This window comes from Lepisosteus platostomus, chromosome 24 (assembly GCF_059453375.1).
Source record: "Lepisosteus platostomus isolate fLepPlt1 chromosome 24, fLepPlt1.hap1, whole genome shotgun sequence".
NCBI classification, from domain to species: Eukaryota; Metazoa; Chordata; class Actinopteri; order Semionotiformes; family Lepisosteidae; genus Lepisosteus; species Lepisosteus platostomus.
In genome coordinates this window covers 4,464,706-4,486,823 of record NC_142634.1, presented here as the reverse complement: position 1 = coordinate 4,486,823, position 22,118 = coordinate 4,464,706, and the positions used below count along the sequence as shown (strand labels likewise).

The following is a 22,118-nucleotide window of genomic DNA, read 5'->3' as shown; positions in this document are numbered from 1 at the left end:
CGTTAGTTATTTCTATCAGCATTAATTTTTTTTTACGAAAAAACGACACAGTTCTTTTCTTTTTACACCTGGTGGTTGGTTTTTAATTCGCAGTACACAGTGACAATGTTTCGTGTTTGCTCGCTGTATAAAAACCGGCCGATTTCAACGCATCGTGAACAGCAAGTCTGTCGAAATACAAATTTCACGAGTGTCCCACGTAGAGGACATTTTGAATTTTGCATGGAATATGATTGTTAGTGGCGTGTAATGAAATATTCGAGTCGAAGATCATTTCCGATCCGGTATTTTTGTCTTGTTTTTTTATTTGTAGTGATGACATCGGAACCTTTATATTTCGAGACTCAAGAGCGCACCGTCCGATGCGATGGCGGAACTAATTTGGGGTTGCACCCATCACTTCCTGTTGGTACATGTGAGTCTCACGTTAGAAGACTGAGGTATGTGGTGTTTTCTTTGCTCGTCTTTTACAAGCAGCAGTTGTACTCATGACAAACCACATAGTAAAAACGATCACACATACAGGGTACAGATCTAAAATAAGCGTAGACGACAAAGAAATTGCAATGCTGGTTTTGGTGCCAAAACTGTATTTAAACTTTTGAAGTTAAACCATGAAGAGTTAGCGAGATCTTTGCTATAGCTGTATTTGTGGGTCCCGAATGCATACGCGTGATAAAATGTGCTTTGGTTTCCCGGTGAGAATTTTGTGTAGACGAAATCTGCTTGTTGCAGCTCCTCGCAGCGCTATCAAACACTTAGCGACGTGTTCCGAGACGCTTGCCGATTCTGGAGGCTTGTTCGTTGGAAAATAATTCAGAAGTATTCGAAAACACATCCAGAACTCTTAATGAGAGTTCAGCCAGGCTGCACGGCAGTTTATTGTAAAGAAAGATGCAACGTTAAGCGAGATTTGGTAGTGAAAAGCAGCACATAAGATTGAAGATGATAAGAGCCATCATCTTCGTGTCAGTTCACGACAATAAACGAGTTCAGACGTGATGGGGTTTCCTAAATTATATCGGACTCGGTTGACAATTTGGTTTGTCCTTTTCGTCCTGAGGGATTTAAAATATTCGCATACAGAAGGGGACCCACTTCTGATGAGCAGCCCATTAATTACATTGCCCCAAACTGAGCATCCTCCCCTTATCTGTATTCTGTGCTGTTGTGTGTTAACGAGTGCTCGATGCACATTCACATCTTCACCTTGAATGCATACTGCCTAAAACTGAAGTATCGATCTTTCATGAAGGGACGAGAACTAAGCTGTCTGAAAATCTAAATAAACTTATCGCATCCCCTGTTTGTGTCCCAAGTTCGTTAATCAAAACCCATCTTTTCTAAATCCATGTCGACTGTCTCATGGAATCCCGTTGACATACAGGTGACTGGTTCTGATGATCCTTTCCGTGACCCGCCATGTGACAGACACAAGACCTACTGGTCTGTGATTCCTGCAGTTATTATACAGGTGTGTTGCTGGTGTTTCCAGAGTCTGAGTTCGTGCCCTTTGTGTGCATCTGTGACATGTTTCTGTCAGGACAAGTCATTTGGCCAGCAGCCATATCACTCTGCAGCTCACAGCTGGCAGCCCACTGAAGCCCAGCAGTGTGAGCCTGGTCAGTACCTGGAGGGGAGACTCCTGGGAAAAACTAAGGCTGCTGCTGGAAGAGGTGTAGCAACGAGGACACTACACTGTAAACAGGCGCCGTCCTTCGGATGAGACATAAAACCGAGGTCCTGACTCTCTGTGGTCATTAAAAATCCCAGGGCGTCTCTCGAAAAGAGTAGGGGTGTAACCCCGGCGTCCTGGCCAAATTTCCCATTGGCCCTTACCAATCATGGCCCCTAATAATCCCCGTCTCTGAACTGGCTTCATCACTCTGCTCTCCTCCCCCCTGAGAGCTGGTGTGTGGGGAGAGGACTGGTGCATCATCCAGGTGGGGCTGCACACTGGTGGTGGTGGAGGGGATCCCCATTACCTGTAAAGAGCTTTGAGTGGAGTGTCCAGAAAAGCGCTATAGAAGTGTAAGCAATTATTAATTATTACAATGATTTGGTTCGTTTCCCAGGTGGAGCCTCCCTTCGTGGCTGCTTAACTTCTGTCCGTGACCCCAGGAGTGTGGGGGGGCTGTAGCCGCCACCGCCGCCGCCGTCACCTCGAGGCCGAAACCCGCCCCGCGGCGCCGCCATGGGGAGACTGAGGAAGAGGCACAACTGGAAGAGCCGCCAGCAGAAGGACGCCGGCGCCGGGCCGCAGGGGCCGCAGAGCGACGTGGTGGTTGAAGTGGAGGGTGAGGTTTCCGCGTGGCGTCGGCCAGTCCTCCTCGCTGAGAGGAGAGGGGCTGACTGCCAGGTGTACACCTGTAGTGAAACTCTTATTCCCACTGATCTCTCAGGATGTACAGCAGACAACACCACACGATGTAGACAGTAAATTACTAACACAATTAATAATAACCAGAACAATGAATATGTGGGAGGGAAAAACCCTGGTAGTCCATGGAGAAGGTGCAGAGGTGCAGTGAGTCTGAGGCAGAGCAGTGAGCTGTCAGGATGGGCACTGCAGTGGGTAGGAGCAGCTCTCAAGCCTGCTGGTCTGAGCCTCAACAGTGCCGTCCTGCTGGCCAGAGCGCAGGGGGGAGAACAGTCTGTGGGGGGGATGGTTGGGATCCTGAATGATGGATCGGGCTTTGTTGTGGCAGCGGAAGGTGTAAATTTCACTGATTAATGGTCAATCACATCCTATAATATGCCAGCAGCCATATCACCCTGCAGCTCACAACTGATAACCCACTGAAGCCCAGCAGTGTGAGCCTGGTCAGTACCTGGAGGGGAGACTCCTGGGAAAAACTAAGGTTGTGAAACTGAAAGAGGTGTTTGTGGGGCCAGCAGGGGGCGCTCACCCTGCGGCTCATGTGGGTCCTAATGCCCCAGTGTAGTGATGGGGACACTATACTGTAAACAGGCGCCGTCCTTCGGATGAGACGTAAAACTGAGGTCCTGACTCTCTGTGGTCATTAAAAATCCCAGGCCATTTCTCGAAAAGAGTAGGGGTGTAACCCCGGTGTCCTGGCCAAATTTCCCATTGGCCTTTATCAATCATGGCCTCCTAACAATCCCCCTCTATAAATTGGCTTCATTACTCTGCTCTCCTCCCCACTGATTGCTGATGTGTGGGGAGCGTTCTGGCGCACTATGGCTGCCGTCGCATCATCCAGGTGGGGCTGCACACTGGTGGTGGTGGAGGGGATCCCCATTAACTGTAAAGCGTTTTGAGTGGACTGTCCAGAAAAACGCTATATAAGTGTAAGCAATTATTATTATTAATTATAATCCCCTCTGTGCTGTTGCCACAACCCACAGGATCAACACTTGACCCTGATGCTGCCAGAGCCCCTGAGGGTTAACCAGGCTGCACACAGAGCAAAGACAGCGGGTCAGAGGGGGTGCTCAGGTGCTTCAGTGTGCTCACTGGCCAGTAGTTCACGATGCTTATGGCTATAGGGGTCACATCCAGCTGTTCCTGTAGGATTCTGGGGAGACTGTGTCTGTAAGCTGGTTGGTCAGTGTGTTACAGACACCTGAATGTGAATTTCCTGCTTTGAAATAACGCCAGGCACACCTCATTTCCACCAGAATATTGGGGTCTTTCCTCCTCTCTCCGCAGCAGTCCTAAAGCAGTTCCTGGTGGCCTTGTTTTCCACATCTGATGAGCAGCCCATTAATTACTTCCCCACCAAACTGAGCATCCTCCCCTTATCTATCCTCTGTGCTGTTCAAGTTCAAGTTTATTGTCATTATACTCATACAGGTATATGGTATAACGAAATGCTATTAACTAGCTCTCAGACATAAGTAGTACAAAGAAAAAAAAACAACAATACAATTGTATAATAAAAGAAAGACAGAGACAACGGGCAGTGTGCAAAAACAACAACAGGCAATGTGCAAAAACAACCAAAAGGTAACAGGTTATGTGCAAAAACATGCATCAACAGAATGAAATAAAAGGATAGAAATTATGGGGATTGAGCTTTTGACATGTAAGGTAGAGGTAGATTTCAATGTGTGAGTTTTTGGTAAGAAAGAAGGCACTGTGAGGTTCAGATCACAGGTGAGAGTGAGAGGCTGGGAGTTTAATAGTTTGATAGTGCTGTTGTGTGTTAATGAGTGCTCAATGCAGATTCACACCTTCATCTTGAATGCCTACTGCCTAAAACTGAAGTATCGATCTTTCATGAAGGGATGAGAACTAAGCCTTCTGAAAATCTAAATAAACCATACCGTTTGTGTCCGTTGCTTGTTCAGGGAACAAGTTTGTGAATCGGTGCCTCTCAGGACTCGACTGGCGTGTGTTTAAAGAATATTCTGTCCCTGTTTGTCCAGTTAGTAACAGTTTCTTGCCCCCTCTCAGACGGAGAGGCGCTGAAGGGTGTGGATGAGAGCAACCCCCTCGTCCTCCCGGCCACGAAGAAGAAGAGGAAGCCGGGGGGGGCGCTGGAGACCAGCGCGCCCAGGAGACAGCCTTTAACCCGGAAGCAGAAGAAACAGCTGCAGAAGGTCCTGGAGCTGAAGGAGAAGAAAGCCCAGGTGAGCCTGATGGGCCGGGAGCCACGGTGCTTGGGTGCAGACCTGCTGTAAATCAATACATCACCGCTGCGCCGGTTTAGCCAGACGGATCTGGTCTGATGCACTGTGGTTTGAGACCTTTTTTAAGTCTTTCCTCCATTCATTTTTAATTTCAAATTTAATAATTGTAAAATTAACATTGCATTAATGATTATTGTTCATTTTACTAAACTGTTACTTCCGTGCTGTTTGTTGACCCACACCTCTGCTTCTTTCCTTCCTTGTCTCCCCTTTGACTTCCCTTCCTTTTCTTTCTCCTCCTCCTGCCCCATCTCTCTCCCCGATCCTCTCCTCCTTCTGCCCTCTCTCTCTCTCCCCGATCCTCTCCTCCTTCTGCCCTCTCTCTCTCCCCCATCCTCTCCTCCTCCTGCCCTCTCTCTCTCTCTCTCTCTGATCCTCTCCTCCTCCTGCCCTCTCTCTCTCTCTGATCCTCTCCTCCTCCTGCCCTCTCTCTGTGCTCTGCAGCGCGCGGAGATCCTGAGCAAGCTGGCGCAGGTGCAGGTCAGCGATGCCGAGATGAAGCTGCTGTACACCACCTCCAAGCTGGGCACAGGGGACAAGCTGTACCAGAGCAAACAGTATGAAGGCTCCTTCTCTCCCGGCTCAGAGCTCAGCAGTGGTTTTAGGTCTCCCACAACCTTCCCAGAACCTTGTCTGCCACATGCAGCGAGTCGGCTGTAGTGGCTCGATGTTTCTTACTGGTAACATTGTGTTGTTTCTGCAGAAGATCATGTGCTTAGAATGTTTGCAAACATGCACATACAACCAAGAACGGGCGAGTGTCGGCTTCAATGTACCTGTTATATCTTATTTTGGGCAATACTGGGTCTATATTGTTTTGAGCAACGTATACAAAGAGCCTGCTGCTGCTAAGTCCTGGAAGTGGCTCAGACCTCTAAGCAGAGGGAGTCTTTTTTGGAGGCCTGAATATCATTCTGCTTTCTGGCTGAGGTTGTTTCTGTCTTCATAGCTTAAGCGCACCCTTCATTCCCCTGGTCTGTCTTCCTCTTCTCCCAGTGTCATGGAGGACACGGGGGACGGGCTGGCCGGCCAGGTCAGCAGTGTGAGAGGGGCCAACCGCAAGAGGAGGAGGAGGAAAGACGCAGACGAGGAAGAGGAGGGGAAAGAGGGAGGGGAGGAATCGGACAGCAGCAGCAGCGGCGGCAGCACCACCTCCGAGGAAGACGAAGAGGACGAGGGGGAGAGAGACGAAGGGCAGGCTGAGAACAGAGATGAGCCGGTAGAGGAACCCGTGGGACCGCCTCCAGAGAAGAAGCCGGCACCGGTACCGGAGCAGCCGGGCCCGCGGCAGGCGGAGAACAGACCGCCGTCGGAGCCTGCGGTCTTCATCCCAGTGGACAGGAGTCCGGAGATCCAGGTGGGCAAGAGGAGCTGGAACGGGGGGCGTGTTTCCGCTCCCAGGCCCCGGAGGTCAGGTGCTGGGCCGTGCCGAAAGCAGTTATCCGACCTCGGCAATGGCAGCAGTGTGTGGGCGGTCACAGCCAGGAACACTGCCCCCTAGCTGGCAGGAGGAAGCAGCACAGGCCTCTGTTGAAACAACCAATTCTTAGATCACAGCGGAACAGGTGAAGGCTTGTTCTATGTTGAAAAGAGATACAACGTTTTGGCTGTGGAGCCTTCTTCAGGTGTGAATAAACCTCACCTGTTCCTTCGCAGCCTACGCATGCTGATGCAGCTCCCTACTTGCAGATAGTGATTTTTCTGCCTGCAGCAGTGCTCTGCCACCTGCCTGCATACAGTATCCCGGTGTCCGGAGCGCTGTCGTGTCCGGAGCGCTGTCGTATGGATCCCGCTGTTGCGTGGATCCCAGTGTCCAGAGCGCTGTCGTGTGAATCCCGCTGTCGTGTGGCTCCCGGTGTCTGGAGCGAGGCAGCGTGGGTCCCGGTGACGGCGCAGTGTAGGAACAGAGGGGCAGCCGCGCCAGTGCCCTGTGCTTCCCTGACCCTGTCACCCTGCTCCACGTGTCTCCAGGCCGCCCGGCTGAAGCTCCCGGTGCTGTCGGAGGAGCAGGCGATCATGGAGGCCGTGCGGGAGAACCACTGCGTCGTCCTGTGTGGGGAGACGGGCAGTGGGAAGACCACCCAGGTGCCGCAGTTCCTGTACGAAGCCGGATACGCCAGGTACACAGCTGTTTCTCCACCTGCTTGTGAGCTCTCAGTCAGAAGCGGCTGTTTTCTCCTTGCCATGTCATTGCACGATTCCTGTTACACTACACAAGTGTCCAGTCTGGTTCTCTCTCTCCCCCCCCATGTGCATCAGCGGGGACGCCATCGTTGGCGTGACGGAGCCCAGGCGAGTGGCCGCGGTCAGCATGTCCCAGCGGGTGGCCAAGGAGATGAACCTGTCCACACGGTGAGTGGGTGAGTGGGTGGGTGAGTGGGTGGGTGAGTGGGTGGGTGAGTGGGTGGGTGGGCGGGCGCTTCTTGGGGCGGCCTTCCTGACACCGGCCCCGTGCCTCTGTGCCTGCGCGTCCTGAGCCGCTCTGTCCTCTGTCCTCCCTCTCCGCAGGGTCGTGTCCTATCAGATCCGCTACGAGGGCAACGTGACCAGCGACACCAAGATCAAGTTCATGACTGACGGCGTCCTGCTGAAAGAGATCCAAAAGGTACTGAATCCAGAAGATCGCGGAGCTGTCGCAGAAATACTGTATATTCTTAATCTAGAGCTTTTTACCCCATACAGTCGGCAAGAATGGCAAACACATGGTCCAAGCTGCCATTTTTAGTGTAAGGCTCCACAGCCGAAACATTGTGTTTCCTGTCTTTCCTTTTCAGCTTGGAATAAACCCGTTTCCTGTTCCTTTGCAGCTTATGCGTGCTGTCGCAGCTACCTAGTTGAACTATAATGTGTATGTAACGTACGGTACAAATTACCCAGTAAATCGGTTAATTTATTCTGGTGCAACAAGGTCTGTTTCCTGTCGGTCTCTGGCATGCTGACCCGTTTATCTGCAGGTGTGTGTGTGTGTTTGTCCTTGCCGGTTGTGTACAGCTTGGTTTGATGTCCGCGGCCTCACGCTTCAGAGCCTGGTCAGCAGGAGCTCCAGCAGTAAGGCAGAGCTGTGCGCCTGGCTCATGTTGTTTCCGAAGCGCCGAGGAAGTCTTCCCGGGAGGTTCCAGCTTTCTTTCTGCTCCCTTTTCAGGATTTCCTGCTGCAGAAGTACCGGGTGATCATCATCGACGAAGCCCACGAGCGCAGCGTGTACACCGACATCCTGATAGGGCTGCTCTCCCGCATCGTCCCTCTGCGCCACAAGGTAGGGGGCGCCCTGCTGCCTCGAGGGCTGGGGTGGGGCGGGAGAGGATCGGTCCCTCACCTCTCGGGTGCTCGGAGAGAGACGTGATCGGGAGGCGGTTGGAGCTGCCGCCTCGCTGAGTTTGGGTTTTGGAGTCCGGATTCTGGGCCGGGTGCACCTTCTGTACGGAGTTTGCACGTTCTCCCTGGGTCCTGGTTGATTGGGGTCCCTGCATTGTCACCATATGCATGTATGTGTATCCTCACCAGGGTGTCGTCCTGCCCTGCGATCACAGGACAGTGATCTGGGTGGTCAGGAAAGTGCGACAGCAGTGCCTGGCGTCTCTGTGCATGATGGCGTGAGCGGACTTGCGCTGAAACTGGCACCCGACCCCAGGCAGCGCAGGCGTTCAGGTTGCTCTTGCGCTGATCTCCTGTGTCTCTTGGTGCAGTCGAACAAACGTGTCGCCCCCCCCCCCCCCCCCAGTACGAGCCGTCACCTGCAGGGGCCCCGGTCTGGTGGTACTTGCGTGTTTACGTGTGTCTGCGTGTGTGTCCTCTCCACAGAGGGGCCTGCCTATGAAGCTGATCGTGATGTCAGCCACGCTGCGGGTCGAGGACTTCACCGAGAACAGGAGGCTGTTCCCCGTCCCTCCGCCTGTCGTCAAGGTCAGAGCGTCCTGCCGCTACCATAGACAATATTATTTTCATGCCAGCAGCCATATCACCCTGCAGCTCGCCGCTGGCAGCCCCACTGAAGCCCAGCAGGGTGAGCCTGGTCAGTACCTGGAGGGGAGACTCCTGGGAAAGCTAAGGCTGCTGCTGGAAGAGGTGTTAGTGGGGCCAGCAGGGGGCGCTCACCCTGCGGTCTGTGTGGGTTTTAATACCCCAGTATAGCGACGGGGACACTACTGTAAAAAGCAGCTCGATTTGCCTTGAGTGACCCCGTGCCCCCCAGTCTGGGGGAGAACCCCCGGTGCCCTTGAAGCAGGCCCAGGGTTCGAATCGGTGTGACTCAGGCTGCGCGTTTGCTCCGCAGGTGGACGCCAGGCAGTTCCCGGTCACCGTCCACTTCAACAAGCGCACCCCGCTGGACGACTACGGCGGAGAGGCCTTCCGGAAAACCTCCAAAATCCACCGCCTGCTGCCGCCGGGTGAGAGTCTGGCCGCGCCGCGCGGTCCGGTTCGGGTTTTACCCACGCTCCTGTGCAAAACCGCGAGTGGCTCGTGAATGAAGCGTCCCGCTGGCTCTGGTTTGAGCCCGGAGAGGATGAGACCGCCGAGCGCTTCTCCTCCCCCAGCTGACCCGAATCCTTGTGCCCGTATTGAAAAGTCCCGCCAGGGTCACAGCGTTGGGAACGGACGAGCCTGGTGGCGGGCAGTGACCCTGGAATCAGCCGGAGTCTGTCCTCACTGACGGCTGTGTGTGTGTCTGTCTCGCAGGGGGCATCCTGGTGTTCCTCACGGGCCAGGCAGAGGTCCACTCCCTGTGCAGGAGACTGCGGAAAGCCTTCCCGTTCCGGCCCAACAGAGCCGTGCCAGGTGAGAGCTGTCCGTCGGCCGGGCCGGCGAGTCACCCGGATCTCGTCGAGGCATTCACTACCTAGATTAGATTATTCTTTATTGCCACACAGCAATAGTTGGTGGACTTTGCTTTCGGTACAGCAAAGAACACGGATGAGACATACATACAACATATACAGTACAAATTTAAATAGGACAGAAGACAAACATCATTACATATGTAAACAATTTTCCATGTAGCGGCATTATTATACCATGGAATTCAGAGTTTGTGTGGCAGTGGGAAAGAAGCTGAGGTTGAAGGCCTTGAGAGGAAGGATTTGACATGTTTTCCAGAAGGGAGAAGCTGAAAGAGATCATGAGCAGGGCGAGAGGGGTCGGAGATGATTGTCTTGGCACGATTGGAGGTGCAGCTTAAGTAGAGAGATGAAATGGAAGGGAGTTCACAGCCAACAGTTCTTGCAGCTTTGGACACAATCCTTTCCAGTTTGCCTTTGGAGTAGTTAACCAAGCTCCCACACCAGACTGTAACAGGGGTTGTCAGAACACTGTGGATCATGGCTGTGTAGATCTGAAGGAGAAGTTGCCGGTTCACTCTGTGTTTTTTGAGTTGCCTAAGAAAAAACGTCCTCTGCTGTGTTTTCTTGACTATGTGGTCAGTGTTGATGCTCCACTTAAGATCAGTGTTTATGTCTGTACCCAGAAATTTAAAACAGTTTGTAGTCTCTATGGGAAGATCATTAATGAAGATTGGAAGTTTTGTGTTCTGGATGCGTCGGAAGTCAGTGGTGATTTCCCTGGTTTTAGAAGGGAATCTGCTTTAGGTAACAAGTCTCATCATTATTCGAGATGAGGCAGACTGACTTGTTACATGTTAACTTTGCACACAGGTCACTTTAGAACATTTTCGCAGTGAAACGTCTGCTGCACAACCCATTTTTATTCGCTCTGCATCACGTTACATCAGTCATGACAGTGACTAGTGAGCAGGAAGGGCCGCATCATGTCAGAATTTGTAAGAACTAAAATGCGAGTTTGCACTTTCATAAAGTTCACGGTTTTGTGCTTCATTTGAAATTGATAGCTTTTTTCCATACCGTCAATGAATTGATTTTGTTACCGAGATTCAATAACCGGTTTGAAAAATGGAACTGCAGTTCCCTTTTAGTTGTTTGTCTTGTTAAGTGATTTGAAATGTTGTGATGACGTCTTTGGTCTGCAGAGGGAGACGAGAAGGGGGACTCGCCGGAGGAGATGAGGAAGTTTAAGAAGGCCAAGCCGAAGAAGACGGTGGTACGAAACCATGCAGCTCCCTTGCCTGCAGGACCCTGCAGTCGATGGGTTCAGGTCGTCCCGGAGCGGGGGCTTCTGTAGCGAGGGGCTTGCAGAGGCTGAGAGGGGCCCGGTCGCTTGGACAGCCGTTGTGGATGAGCAGCACCCTGCTCTGGGTTGTCTCTTTTGTTTGCAGTGGGTGTTTGGGTGTTGAGTGGGGTGGGGGTTAGCAGAGCGGATTCTGAAAGTTGGGAGAAGGATGTGCTCAGGGTTCCGTTGCCTGCTCAGGGCGACAGGAGAGCACCGGATGAAATCCGCTGGCCGCAGATCAGACTTCCCTGGAGTAGCGGGTGGATACATTGCAGGTTTTACTGGCTGCAAGGCTCCTGATGAAAGCAAAGTGCCATGTGCTCCCCATCACTGTACCCCTACTGCTGCTCTGTGTACCCCATCACTGTACCCCCACTGCCGGTCTGTGTTCCCTGTTACTCTACCCCCCTGACGGTCTGTGTTCCCTGTTACTGTACCCCTACTGCCGGTCTGTGTACCCCATTTCTGTACCCCTACTGCCGGTCTGTGTTCCCTGTTACTCTACCCCCCTGACGGTCTGTGTTCCCTGTTATTCTACCCCCCCTGACGGTCTGTGTACCCTGTCCCTGTACCCCTGCTGCTGGTCTGTGTACCCCATCACTGTACCCCCACTGCCGGTCTGTGTTCCCTGTTACTCTACCCCCCTGACGGTCTGTGTTCTGTGTTACTTTACCCCCACTGCCAGTCTGTGTACCCCGTCCCTGTACCCCTGCTGCTGGTCTGTGGTTTGCTCAGTTTTCCTGTCAATATCCAGCTCTTAGTTCTGCCTGCGGCCGGTAAAGTCCGAAATGGATCGAACGGCTGTTCCATGGGAGTCTTGCGCGCTTGCCTGCGCTAACCCCCCCCCGTGCCTGCCTTGCAGTCCATGCCTAAAATAGACCTGGATAACTACTCCGCCCTGCCGGTGGACGAGGGCGATGAGGACCGCGGAGCAGGGATCGGTGACGAAGAGGAGGGGTCGGACCTTGACCTGGATCTCGGGGAGGAGGAAGGGGCTGACGGAGGTACAGCGGGGTGCTGGGACAGCTTTAATGAAACGGATCAACGTAGTCATTCAGACCGGAATTATCGCCCAGCGTGAAACCCTTGGAAGTTTGTCTAATAATGTTGCCCGAAGACACGGTGTTCTGTAACCTGACTGGCCCTTAACGCATTAAATTGCTTCTTACTGCCAACAGCCGATAGGGTGTTCATCCCATACGCAGGGGTATCTACATGGGCACATGACAGCGGAGCTCAGCTTTGCACAGGGAGCCTGTTGATTGTGTCTGGGCTACAGGAAGTTCAGTGCTGTAAGCTAACTATCTTCCTGTTGTGATTCTTGTCTTTTCACAGATGCGAAATCAGACCCTAGTCTCCCCCTGTATGTTCTCCCTCTCTACTCCTTGCTGGCTCCAGAGCAGCAGGCTAAGGTCAGTGCTTGGGGGCACTCTTCTGCCCCCATCTGGGGTCCCCTGGTCTTGAGTTCACGCGCGCAGCTCTGTGACGAGTGCCTGGGGGGTGATTGGGCTAGGATCTAGTCCTTCTTGGGTTGTGTCCTTGGTGAACTTTGCACTTTGCTCAGGTGCATGCAGAGCCCTCCTGGGATAAATAAAGTATTATGAATTGACATCCAAGGGAGATTTTTGGACCTGTGCGAAACTAGCGAGACTCCAGCCTCGTGGATGCTGTCTTACCGCCGTGCGCGTGACTGTCTCTGTCCTCCTCAGGTGTTCAGGCCCCCTCCCCCGGGCACGCGGCTGTGCGTGGTGGCCACGAACGTGGCCGAGACCTCGCTGACCATCCCGGGGGTCAGGTACGTGGTGGACTGCGGCCGGGTGAAGAAGCGCTTCTACGACCGCGTCACCGGCGTCTCCTCCTTCAAGGTCACGTGGACGTCCCAGGCCTCCGCCAACCAGCGGGCGGGAAGGGCAGGCCGCACAGAGCCCGGCCACTGCTACAGGTCAGAGTGCAGAGGGCACGGGGTCACCGCGGGGGTGGGAGGGGGAATCGAAGTGGGAAAATATCTGCCGAGCTTTCCACCCTAGCCATCTTTCAGAACTTTCAGCATAATCCTGATTTGAAAGCAAATTCTTCTGAATACACTTCTTCCAAATTCACTCGCGTGCCTCAGGGTGCACCAGCAGCACGGGCATAGTCACGGGGGTAACGGTTTGTGCTTTTAACACCGGGAGAGTGGAGTGGATCGAGTCGGTCTCCTTATATGTACCTCGAGCCCTCGTGTTGTAGTGTGGACGTCAGTGTAACTCAGAACGTGGCTGAAAGCGGAGACCAGACAGCCCCTCCTCCCGTAGTCGGACTGACTTTTTCTGTGCGTCCCGGGACAGGCTGTACTCCTCGGCCGTGTTCAGCGATTTCGCAGAGTTCTCGGAGGCGGAGATCACGCGCCGGCCCGTGGAGGACCTGGTCCTGCAGATGAAGGATCTCAACATCGAGAAGGTGAGGGGGGCGGGACACTGTGGGTAGGGGGCGGGGTAGGGGCAGGGCACTGTGGGTAGGGGCGGGGCAGGGGCAGGGCACTGTGGGTAGGGGGCGGGGCACTGTGTGTATAGTGGTGGGACATAACAGGTGTAGGGGTGGGGCATGAGGCAGGGCAGGGTGACACCTTGCATCCCACTGTGAGAGCCATGTGGTTTGCTGGGGGGGGCTCAGGGGCTGGGCCTCCGCTTCTCCCGGGACATCTCGGAATGGAAGGGCAGGAACGATTCATTCAGGGCTGTCTCGGCACTGCTCTCTAGAGACACGGCGCCGTCAGTTTTGGCAGGTGTGATTCTGCACCCTTCCCACGCTGAGGAGTCTCTGGCCATCAGCGGCAGAGCGGCGTTCCAGCGTGTGTGGTCCTCAACACGGAGGCTGCGAAACATTTCCTCTGCTCTTGAGCTCTGCCTTTCTCTGCACGTAGAAGTTTCGGTCCATGCGCTAGGAAGACAGCCCCAGGCAGTGGCCATCTACCCTGAGTTAGCGGCCCGAAAGGCCCAGCACTGTGTTTGTTCTCCTCTCTCAACCAGTCCAGTGTCTTCACGGACGTGTTCTCTTCCCTGCGCAGGTGATAAACTTCCCGTTCCCCACGCCGCCGTCCACCGAGGCCCTGATCGCCGCCGAGGAGCTGCTGGTGTCACTGGGGGCCCTGGAGGAGCCCCCCAAGACTGGCCGGTGAGGGGGGTGGAGCCCCAACTGAGTGATGAGTTTGGGCAAGGAGTGGCGTGTCTCCCTCGCCTCATGTCGCTGAGTCTAGGGTCAGAGAGTGTGAGAGAGTCGAAGAGGGGGGTTTTGCCCAGTGAGTGTGTGTGGCACAGTGAGTTTGTGCCCCAAGGTTAAAACAGTTTTTACAGAAGGAATGTGGTCGATATGCTTGGGTGCCAAAGCAGAATGTTTGAAGGAATAATAATTGCTTACACTTAATAGCGCTTTTCTGGACACTCCACTCAAAGCACTTTACATGTAATGGGGATCCCCTCCACCACCACCACCATCATCCACCTGGATGATGCGACGGCAGCCATAGTGCGCCAGAACGCTCCCCACACATCAGCTATTAGTGGGGAGGAGAGCAGAGTGATGAAGCCAGTTCAGAGATGGGGATTATTAGGAGGCCATGATTGGTAAGGGCCAATGGGAAATTTGGCCAGGACGCCGGGGTTACACCCCTACTCCTTTCAAGAAACGCCCTGGGATTTTTAATGACCACAGAGAGTCAGGACATCGGTTTTATGTCTCATTCGAAGGACGGCGCCTGTTTACAGTATAGTGTCCCCGTCACTATACTGGGGCATTAGGACCCACACAAACCACAGGGTGAGCGCCCCCTGCTGGCCCTGCTAACACCTCTTCCAGCAGCAACCAGCAATGGTTGGCACTCCTGGGCAGAGGACCTGCAGTGCAGTCTGCAATGCTGAGTGAGCACTTCAGGCTCCCGATACAGAGCTTGTGCTCCTGAAGCTGTAACGGTGTGAATGTTGACTCCACGTGTCGGCCCATGCAGAGCTCCTCTGCTGAGCTTGAAGTACTCCGAGCCCGGCACCGGCCTACTTCCTGGATCCTGCCGCTGGCTGTTGTGTGGCAGGAGTCCGTTTATAACGGGGTTTTCACTTCCCTTGTTCCCCAGGCTGAAGGTGTTGGAGCGGGCCCGGCTGAGCTGTCCCATCACCCCCCTGGGCCGCGTGATGGCGTCCTTCCCCGTGGCGCCGCGCTACGCCAAGATGCTGGCGCTGGGGCGTCAGGAGGGCTGCCTCCCCTACGTCATCGCCGTGGTCGCCGCCATGACGGTGCGCGAGATCTTCCAGGAGCTGGACCGGTAGGCGCTGCCTCTCTCCTGCAAACACCTCATGCACCGGGCCTGGTGTTCAAGAACCTGTAGCTCCAGTTCTGCTGGCTGTGGGTCACCAGTTTTCCTCCCCAGGCGCATTTTCAATCCCGCAACCAGGCCGGGCCGTCTTTGGGATGATCTCTGGGACCAGCAGATCTCCAGGCTGGGATCTGGTTACCCTCTCTTGGACCGGGGCTGTGTTCCTGGGCAGCAGATCTCCAGGCTGGGGTCTGATGACCCTCCCTGGGCCTGGGGCTGTGTTCCTGTGAGACCTGCTGGGCAGCAGATCTCCAGGCTGGGATCTGATGACCCTCCCTGGGCCTGGGGCTGTGTTCCTGTGAGACCTGCTGGGCAGCAGATCTCCAGGCTGGGATCTGATGACCCTCCCTGGGCCTGGGGCTGTGTTCCTGTGAGACCTGCTGGGCAGCAGATCTCCAGGCTGTGATCTGATGACCCTCCCTGGGTCTGGGGCTGTGTTCCTGTGAGACCTGCTGGGCAGCAGATCTCCAGGCTGTGATCTGATGACCCTCCCTGGGCCTGGGGCTGTGTTCCTGTGAGACCTGCTGGGCAGCAGATCTCCAGGCTGGGATCTGATGACCCTCCCTGGGCCTGGGGCTGTGTTCCTGTGAGACCTGCTGGGCAGCAGATCTCCAGGCCGGGATCTGATGACCCTCAGACTCTGCCGATTGGTCACCCCCCCCCCCCTCTCCCCCCATCTGTCTCTCCTGTGTTGCAGGCCAGCGGGCAGCGAGGAGGAGCAGGGCGTGCTGACCCAGCGGAGGGCGCGGCTCACCCAGATGAGGAGGCTGTGGGCAGGGCAGGGGGCGTCGCTGCAGCTGGGGGACATCATGGTGATGCTGGGTAAGGCTGGCGGCGGGGGTGTGGGGGTGCGGACCTGGCTGGGGGGGAGGAGCAGGGACGCACAGCTCTTCTTCAATAGCTCGGGTTCGAGGCGGGAGGCTCCTTTCACAGCAAAGGTTCTCTGGAAACAAGAGACCCGGCCCGGTCGCTCACGCGCTCCGCCACCGAGCGGCCTGCTCTCTGGTGTACAGGCCTCGCCTGCCTCAACGTTGGCTCTTTCTTTTCTTCGCACTGCTGTCTGCAGGGGCCGTGGGGGCCTGCGAGTACGCCGGCTGCACCCCCAGGTTCTGCGAGGACAACGGGCTGCGGTACAAGGCCATGGTGGAGATCCGGAGGCTGCGAGGGCAGCTCACCACCGCAGGTAATAATAATAACAACAATAATAAGAAGAATTGCTTACACTTTTATAGCGCTTTTCTGGACACTCCACTCAAAGCGTTTTACAGGTAATGGGGATCCCCTCCACCAGCACCAGTGTGCAGCCCCACCTGGGATGCGACGGCAGCCATAGTGCGCCAGAACGCTCCCCACACACCAGCTCTCAGTGGGGAGGAGAGCAGAGTGATGAAGCCAGTTCAGAGATGGGGATTATTAGGAGGCCATGACTGGCCAGGATGCCAGGTTTACACCCCTACTCTGTTCAGGAAACGCCCTGGGATTTTTAATGACCACAGAGAGTCAGGACCTCGGTTTTACGTCTCATCCGAAGGACGGCGCCTGTTTACAGTGTAGTGTCCCCGTGCAGAGGTACTTCGCACCAGGGCCCGCCCGCGGGGAGAAATCGGCGAAGCCCTGATCCGACGTAATCCCTTAAACCGTGGGGGATTCCTAATGGGATTCCCGGTGAGCCGATCGGTGCTGGACTGAGACCTGAGCCGTCCCTCCCCTCTCTCCCTCTCAGTGAACACGGTGTGCCCCGACGCCGGCCTGTTCCTCGACCCAAAGATGGCGCCCCCTACGGAGAGCCAGGTGCTGTGCCTTCGGCAGGTGGTGCTGTCGGGTCTCGGGGACCACCTGGCCCGGCGCATCCAGCCTCACGAGCTGCTGGACCCCCAGTGGAGGAACGGATACAAGGTCCGACGCCGACCCGCCGGCCGCCCTTCTCTCTCCACCTCCCCTCCTCCGCCTCACCCTCCTCCCCGTCTCCCCAGACTCCTCTCCTGGACGATCCCGTGTTCATCCACCCCAGCTCCGCCCTGTTCAAGGCCCTGCCGGAGTTCGTGGTCTACCAGGAGATCATGGAGACGAGCAAGATGTACATGAAAGGTACGTCCGTCCCGGGCCGCGGAGGTCAGGCCCAGGCCTTCGGCTGCTGCTCTTCTTCTACGTGAAGAGTTGTAGGTGTCTGGAACAAGCTGGCCAGCCACCACATACTGAGGCTTGGCAACTGTGGAGAAACAGCTGGGGGAGATCTTCGGATCACTTAGCGGGTGGATCAGACGAGCTGGATCGGCTGAACGGCGTTGCTTTTAAAACCGGTCTTGGTTTGCAGTTCATGGTTAGCGCTCAGGAACAGCTAGTTGCTGTTACTTGTGTTTGTTTCTTTTGTACCTTGTGAAAAGAATTGGAGGTGTTTCGTTGCAAACACTTGTAGGTTTGTGACCTCCGGTAGAAGGAGCTTTGTTCTCAATTTAACCGTCTTCCAATTTAACTGCCTCCTGCTCTCCTTGTCTCCCTGCCCCTCTCCCGATCCCTCTCCAGGCGTCTCCGCTGTGGATCCGGAGTGGATTCCTCTGCTGCTGCCCCAGTACTGCCATTTCGAGAAGCCCCTGGAGACGCCGCCCCCCCGCTTCTGTCCCGAGAGCGGCCGGGTCCGATGTTGGCGCGAGAGCACCTTCTGTGAGTGACCCGACTTCGTCCGCGCCCCGCGCGCTCGCCCCGCGGCCCCGCGTCGCTAACCGCGCGCCGTCTTTGCTCGCAGACCGAGTGGGCTGGCGGCTGAGTGCCATCGAGGTGGATTACCCAGAAGGCCTCGAACGCTACAAACTCTTCGCCAGGTTCCTGCTGGAAGGACAGGTAGGCGGCACGCCGAGCGCCACGCCCACACCTCCCTCCCTGCAGCGTTTGCCCTGACCGTGATCCTGTCGTGGAATTTTATCAAAGAAGAGCCAGACGAGGCGTTCTCATTCCCTCAGTAAGGTCTTTATTCATATTGCAATATGGGAAAAAGCCATCACCCATCTGTGCAGAGAAGTGGAAGCTGATTCAAAAGCAAGCAGGGAGAGCCCTTGTTTTATATCTTTTTTTAAGCTGATGCAACACTTCAAGGACAGGTGAAGCAGTAATTTTCCATTCCTTATAGGTTTTTGCTTTAAGCAAAGATGAGCAGTTAGTCAAATAGTTTCTCATACTCCCTTCTCCAAGCAGCAGAGATAAACATGATTAAAACATCCCGTGCCCTTGACGAGCTGGGTGCTATCACACTTGGTTCTAAGTATCCAGCTCCTTCTGCAGCACCGCTCTGTCCGTAAACAACATTTTTAGGATAAAACACTTTTTCTCAGTAACTTTCCATTACAATCCGGAGAGACCGACGCGCAGCGCAGAGGGATTTCGAAATGGGACCAACCTGCGCTGCCAGGGCAGCCGGGGTCTTTAAAAAATGGCTGGACGAGCTCTTTGCGTGATTTTAAAAGGGGTTTAACACACAACAGCCACAGGACCAGAATTTCCAACCTCATTCTCCGGATCTCAAATTCATCTGTTCTGAGCTCTGGGGTTCCTGGTGCAGTAAGAATCGTGCAGGTTGATGTGCCTGGTCAGCAGGTCTTATGGCTGTGGGCAAAGAGCTGGTCTGAATGCTTCTGCTTTTTTATAGATGTATTTTGTAAAGGCCGAATAGAGCTGCAGTCGAGACTGTTGTGTTGCATTGCTTATGGTCACGGTTTGCTCTTTGAGAACTGTAATGGAGAGCACGGAGATGAAGGGATTCTGGGTCCTGTGAAAGGAGAAGAGCGCTTCCTCGTTTCCTCTCGTTTTCCTGCAGGTCTGTCCCAAGCTGCGCTCCTACTCGAAGTGCCTGCTGTCCAGCCCCTCCACCATGCTGAAGACCTGGGCGAAGTGAGTGTGGGGCCTCTGGCTGCCCAGCTCTGGCCTTCGGTGCCAGTGCAAGAGAAGGGGATCGTTCTCTCTGGGTGCCCCTGGGGGTCCGGGCTGCTGTGGGAACATGCAGGAGGGGGTGTGTCTTGCACCCCAGCCCGTGAGGGTTTTAAAGGGGGAGCTGCAGTCCCAATTTGTCAAACCCGTTATTAGATCTTGATAACAAAATAAATGAATTCACGGTGTAGAGCAAATTTACAAATTTAGAATTAAGCACAAAATTGTGAGCTTTGCGAAAGTATTGCGAGTCGCCATGTTGTTGCAAACCCCTGGTCTCACCACAGTATAGAGAGAGAGCTCCCATGAATTGTGTTGTGATGTGGCCCTTCCTGCTCGCTAGTCACTGTAATGACTGATGTCATGAGATGTATAGGTTGTGCAGCGGATACTTCACTGCAGAAAGTTTTCAATGCAATCTGGAGGCAGAGTTAACGAGCAAGTAATATTTGTCAGTAAAACCGTCTGGAAGCTGAGAGCAACATTTCTACTGGATTAAAAGAGCCGTGTTCACCAGCCTGCTTGTTTACAGTATAACGGGGCCACAACACATCACTGGAAGTCTCGTTGCCTCGTTCAGAATCACAGAACATGGCGCTGTGTGTGCCTGGAAATTTCATCTACTTTGTGATGTAAATAGGAGGTTTTTGCAAGTTACTGTGTACACTTTACTTTTACTGTGGATTGAAATGCACTCATCAGTGCTGATTCTTTCTAAGCCCGAAATATAAAAAGAGCGCCGCAGCTCCCCTTTAAAGAAGGAAACTCCTCGGTACCCACCGCAGGGCTCCTCGGCCCGGCTGGGTGTCCCGGGATCAGGAGTGTGAGCGCTGGGGTTCCCCATCCTGGTCCCGGGAGCCCCCACACCTGCTGGGCCTCATTCCAGCTGAGCTCCATTGCTTCGTTGAAGCCTCGATTGATTCGATACGCTGCCCAATTGTAACTTTTGCACAAGTATAGTTTTTCCACTTGAGAGCTTGGGATTTGAAAAGGCTGCTGCCAGTAGGTTTAAAAACTGAAAACAGCCACACAGCTCAAATCAATCCTGTGATGAAATCGATTATAGATTCAGTGGTGTGGCTGGAACGAGACCCGACAGGTGGGTGTCCACTACCAGGGCTGGGAGCCCGTGTGCAAGAGGCTGGTCTCGTCTTGGCCCGGGCCCGTGGGGTGTTTCTAAAGGGAACAGGGCGCAGAGAGCCTGGTCAAAAGGGGGGAGGGACTCGCAGACGTCGGCCGTCCATGCCTCGTTATCTAATTAGAAGGATCTGCCCTCCCTTCCCCCCCGCAGGCTGCAGCCCAGGACGGAGGCCCTGCTGGGGGCGCTGGTCTCCGAGAAGGCGGACTGCCGCGACGCCCTGCTCGCCGCCTGGAGGAGGAACCAGAAATGTGAGTCCGGCTCCAGCCCAGCCGCCCCCCCGCGCAGCTTCGACAGATGTTTTCAATGGGCTGTATTATCTAAGTTGATGAAATCTGCGTTTCGTTTGTTGTTAAAGCTATGAACGTGTCCACCCAAGAAGCCTTTTTTAAAACAGAATATATCTTTCTGATGGGTTGATGCTCATAGTTTAGTCCTCATAGACAGCGCTCTTCACCTCTGGTTTCCAGATCTGCTGTCGCCCTACTGCCAGTGGCTCCCTGAGGCCATGCACCAGGACGTCGCCAAGAGCTGGCCCCCACTGTGACCAGCGCCAGACATCCAGAGGCCTGGTCATCGCCCCCGCGCACTGCTTGTCCCTGTCCCTGCTGCTGGCCTCCCCGATCTTGACCTCTGCCCTCTGCCCTCTGCCGGAGCGCACACCCCCTGCTGGCGAGGAAACCCGAACGGGTCAGAACCCGCTGGCCCCGCAGGGCTGGGGCGGATCCCGAATCCCAGATGGTCCAGCAGGCCCGGCGGTGCTGTAGCGCCCTGGACAAGCTGGTCATTGTTAGAACAGGGGCAGGAAGCCACTTCCACCACTTGGCCACTTCATATAGAGCCACTTGGTTTTTTTTAAAACACAAACACACAGATACTTCGAGATCTGACTTTCGGCGACGGGAATGTTCAGGATTCGGGCAGCGGGGCGGCTCTCCGTGAGGAGCGGCCAGGTGCCCAACTCCGGATCACCAGCAGCTGCCCTGCGGACCTGAAATGAGAGACCGGCCTGGGATCCTGCGAGATGAAGATCAAGGCTACAGCGTGGAGCAGGCCATGTGGTTTGTGTGGTGGCAGAGGTGCGTTTCAGGGCTGTGGTGTGCCAACTGCACACAGCAGGACTTGCCAAGTGTGACTTAAATACTCTTCATGTACCCACCACGGGTCTTTGTAAGACCCTCCTTCCTATATGTACAGTTTAACATTATCATGTTTTAATAAAGAGGTTGGATAGTAGTGGTGAAGCTCTTTTAAACATTTAACGGTGTGGGGTAACTTCAGCACTTCAGTTTTTATCTGGCTATTGTTATTTTCAGGCACCTCGCGGGATGTCAAAGTACTTCAGGTAGAAGAGGGTAACCGCCACACCCCTCCCACTGCACACAGATCAGGGGGACAGGAGCAATGTGCCCTCTAAGCTGTGCGCACACACGGCGCCCATAGGAAATTAAAAAATTAAATTCCAAAAAGAAAAATGATAATAAAACCAACACAGTCGTCAATTGAAAAAGTGACCACATGAGACTGGCTGCGATAATAATGTGTGCATCATTATTGCTTCAGTACTCGAGAACCGAGATCAGTGCTCTCGTAGTCTCGAACCTCCCTGCTCACACTCGCTCCACACTCAGTCTCTATGCCTGGGCTTGTTGAATCGCTGTCCCGGTCTGTTGGTGATATGAGGATGACTAGATGAACAAAAAATTATTTCAGGTTTACAATTTGACATACACTCAATTTAGGACACACAAGTGTCTGTCACTGGGGGAAAAAATGTGCACAACTTGAATTTTTTTGCACACGCAGGCCATTAAAAATTAGAGGGCACAGTGGACAGGAGAGAGACTCCAGGTGTCAGTTGAATTCAGATGTGTCCACCCCTTATGGTGATTTCAAAGCACTGGTTTCAGTGGCTGGGTGGGGCGAGAGATGAACTGGCAA

The 22,118-nt window shown here is 54.3% G+C and overlaps 1 protein-coding gene across 2 annotated transcripts; it reads left to right on the top strand.

Annotated features, from left to right (window-relative positions):
- Window positions 1-119: 119 nt before the first annotated feature.
- On the top strand, window positions 120-21,413 carry dhx37 (DEAH (Asp-Glu-Ala-His) box polypeptide 37). Of its 2 annotated transcripts, XM_088617942.1 has the most exons (29): window positions 120-440; window positions 1,388-1,474; window positions 2,076-2,297; window positions 4,421-4,596; window positions 5,101-5,213; window positions 5,653-6,013; window positions 6,628-6,776; window positions 6,916-7,008; window positions 7,165-7,261; window positions 7,799-7,912; window positions 8,458-8,559; window positions 8,930-9,044; window positions 9,334-9,432; window positions 10,637-10,707; window positions 11,639-11,780; window positions 12,112-12,188; window positions 12,486-12,718; window positions 13,104-13,215; window positions 13,823-13,929; window positions 14,882-15,070; window positions 15,819-15,943; window positions 16,188-16,304; window positions 16,845-17,017; window positions 17,095-17,209; window positions 17,645-17,782; window positions 17,865-17,959; window positions 18,930-19,003; window positions 20,331-20,428; window positions 20,648-21,413. In XM_088617942.1, the coding sequence occupies exons 3-29, from the start codon at window positions 2,195-2,197 to the stop codon at window positions 20,722-20,724; spliced, it is 3,465 nt and encodes a 1,154-aa protein (XP_088474068.1). In that variant the 5' UTR covers window positions 120-440; window positions 1,388-1,474; window positions 2,076-2,194; the 3' UTR covers window positions 20,725-21,413. The 2 variants fall into 2 exon arrangements, with proteins under 2 accessions (XP_088474068.1, XP_088474067.1); XM_088617941.1 differs by lacking the exon at window positions 1,388-1,474.
- The last annotated feature ends 705 nt before the right edge of the window (window positions 21,414-22,118 follow it).